The sequence below is a fragment of the Wasmannia auropunctata genome, unplaced genomic scaffold, assembly GCF_000956235.1.
Source record: "Wasmannia auropunctata unplaced genomic scaffold, wasmannia.A_1.0 LD279686.1, whole genome shotgun sequence".
Lineage (NCBI taxonomy): Eukaryota > Metazoa > Arthropoda > Insecta > Hymenoptera > Formicidae > Wasmannia > Wasmannia auropunctata.
The window spans coordinates 1-854 of record NW_012083204.1 but is presented as its reverse complement, the minus strand read 5'-3'; the positions used below and the strand labels follow the sequence as shown (position 1 = coordinate 854).

Below are 854 nucleotides of genomic sequence, written 5' to 3'. Positions count from 1 at the left end.
ATAATTTATTAATATATTTAGTAGTGCTATTATATTAATATATTGCACTATTTGCATATTGTACACAAACTTAATATATATTTTATCTTTATATCATATTACTCGCGATTAATGTGTGAGATACAATATTTATTAATTATTATGTAACTTTCTCGATTAATACAATATTCTGATTTTATAGGCGATTTCCGCGATGCATTATCAACGGGATGGTTTCATGCCGGTCAACAATCACGGCGGCGCACCGAATTATTATCCGAACAGCTTCAGCGGACCGAAGGAATGTCCGGCCGTTCGCTCGCCGCCGTTCCCCGCGAGCGGTGACGTGGACCGTTACGATCCCGTAGACGAGGACGACTTCGGTCAAGCTTCGACCTTCTGGAATAAGACTCTCGACGAGGCAGCTAGGGAGAGACTGGTGCAGAATATGGTCGGAAGTCTACGCAACGCCTCGACATTCATCGTCGAGCGAGCTGTGCGAAACTTCGCTCGGGTGGACGTCGACCTCGCTCAGAGATTGACGGACGGCTTGCGCAGATGCGGAATGAACATTAACTACTTGGGAAAATCGGCCAATCTGTGAAGAGGATATAATTGTCTCTTTCTCTTTCATTTTGTACCATTTATACGTACCCTACTATCGAATACGTAACAAAAATGTTAAATAATAACGATATGTTAATTACGATATGTAACACTTTGTATTAATCGAAAACGTCAGAAAGAATTTCTGCAACGCCGTACGTTGCTTTCAAACAATATTTTATTGTAGAGTTATCGTTTTATAATACTAATACTATTTCACGAGGGGTGTAGGTGTAAAGCTGTCAATGATGCCTTTTTACATACAAGCT

General features: G+C 40.4%; 1 protein-coding gene across 1 annotated transcript; it reads left to right on the top strand.

The window, feature by feature from the left end:
• The first annotated feature begins 128 nt into the window (after positions 1 to 128).
• LOC105461721 (catalase-like) lies at positions 129 to 759 on the top strand. Its single transcript, XM_011708234.1, has one exon. The coding sequence runs from the start codon at positions 194 to 196 to the stop codon at positions 581 to 583; it is 390 nt and encodes a 129-aa protein (XP_011706536.1). The 5' UTR covers positions 129 to 193; the 3' UTR covers positions 584 to 759.
• Positions 760 to 854: the final 95 nt, after the last annotated feature.